The 1,565-nt window shown below is 64.7% G+C and overlaps 1 protein-coding gene across 1 annotated transcript; it reads left to right on the forward strand.

Annotated features, from left to right (window-relative positions):
- Positions 1-88: 88 nt before the first annotated feature.
- On the forward strand, positions 89-844 carry CHLNCDRAFT_138567 (expressed protein; the record flags this gene model as incomplete). The annotated part of the gene is made up of 1 exon (XM_005844611.1): positions 89-844. The coding sequence occupies one exon, from the start codon at positions 89-91 to the stop codon at positions 842-844; it is 756 nt and encodes a 251-aa protein (XP_005844673.1).
- Between the last annotated feature and the right edge of the window lie 721 nt (positions 845-1,565).

Genomic DNA, 1,565 nt, shown 5'->3' on the forward strand with positions numbered 1-1,565 from the left:
CATCGTATCGGGCGGAGGCTGGGCGGCGCGCGATGCACTGCTGCGTCGCCGCCTGGCCGAGAATGGGTTGCAGGACCCCGTGCTCAGCATGCGTGCGTTCAAGTCTTACGTCCTGCCGACGTTGTCATACGGGGCAGAGATCTGGGCGCCGCAGCTGATTCTGCAGGGCAGGACGGCATGCGAGCGGGTACAGCTGGAGTACCTGCGAGGGCTGCTGGGTGTGCGGGACAGCACCCCAGCCCTCACTGTGCTGGCAGAGACGGGGCAGCTGCCGCTGCCCGCCTACTGGACCTTGCAGGTTGCACGCTTTGTGAGCAACCTGCAGGCTATGGGCGGCGAGCGGGTCGCCCGTCTTGCCATGCTGGATAGCGTTGCGCTGGCTGCCGACACGGACACAGGGCTGCCACTGGCCCGGCAGCCCTGGGCAGCGCAGGTTAGCCGCGTTCTCGCGGCGGCCGGCGCCCCCTGCGACTTGACTGCTGACGAGGGGGTTGCCATACCTGAATTGGCGGAAGCGCTCCTGGAGCGCCATGTTGCCTCGTACACGCATGCATCCGTGAAGGTGCAGCGGTACATTGAGGACGTGTGGGGGGGCAGCATCTCTGCGGAGGCCTACACGCCTGCGTCGTTCCTGTGCGATGTGCCCGAGCGCCGGCGCCGGGTGCGCCTGGCGCAGTGGCGCACGGGGTCGCACTGGATGGCTGAGGAGACAGGCCGGTGGCAGCGGCTGGACCGCACCCAGCGCCCATGCCCCCACTGCCAGGCCCCTCTAGAGGACGTACGCCACGCAGTGTATGACTGTGGTATGGCTATGGTGTATGACTATGGTTTAGGCCGCGGCTAAGAAAGGCCTTCTTTGAAGGCGCTGGAGCTAGTGTCTAAACCCTCCGAGAGGGCACAGGTTCGATTCCTCCCATGTCGAAACTTTGTGAGGACAAACGCGGCATAGCTGACCGGCTCAGCGCCAATCCAAGCCAATTCCTTCGGGAACGCCTAATAGAATCGCCAAGGCTTCGGCACAGGCCTCCCCGGGACCCATTCACTACTAGTGGGGGGTACTGCACTTGGCGCGTCGGGCAGATCAAATAATGGTCTAAAGCTAGACGTTAAAACCGGGAAGTGAAGCTTGTGGAGGCTCTTCCCCACCTTTACCTTTTATGACTGCCCCCTATACGCTGGGCTGAGGGAGGAGTATGCTGAGCTCTTCCACAGTCCCGGCCACGCCTTGCCCTCCCTGGCCGCCTTCCTCGGCCAGGCCAGGCAGGGCCGGCTGGCCCGGTTTGCCGACCGGTGCCATGAGGAGCATGCTGCTGCCCTGGCACAGTGACTCCCTCGGTTCCCTTGAGTAGGGCCCAGGCATCTTTTGCCCGGCCTTGGCTCCCGACCCACCCCCTCCCCCCGCAGGTAAGAGCAGCGTCAGCGTCAGCAAGCAACGGTCAGCGGCAGCCCCACCACCCCCACCTCCGCCTCACACACTCACTGGCCCCTTGCGCGATGGCACGCCGGCATGTTGGCATGGGAACGCCAAGCCCGGCACGGTAGCGGCGGCTGACTGAGTAATGCAA

Source organism: Chlorella variabilis, assembly GCF_000147415.1.
Source record: "Chlorella variabilis unplaced genomic scaffold CHLNCscaffold_21, whole genome shotgun sequence".
NCBI classification, from domain to species: Eukaryota; Viridiplantae; Chlorophyta; class Trebouxiophyceae; order Chlorellales; family Chlorellaceae; genus Chlorella; species Chlorella variabilis.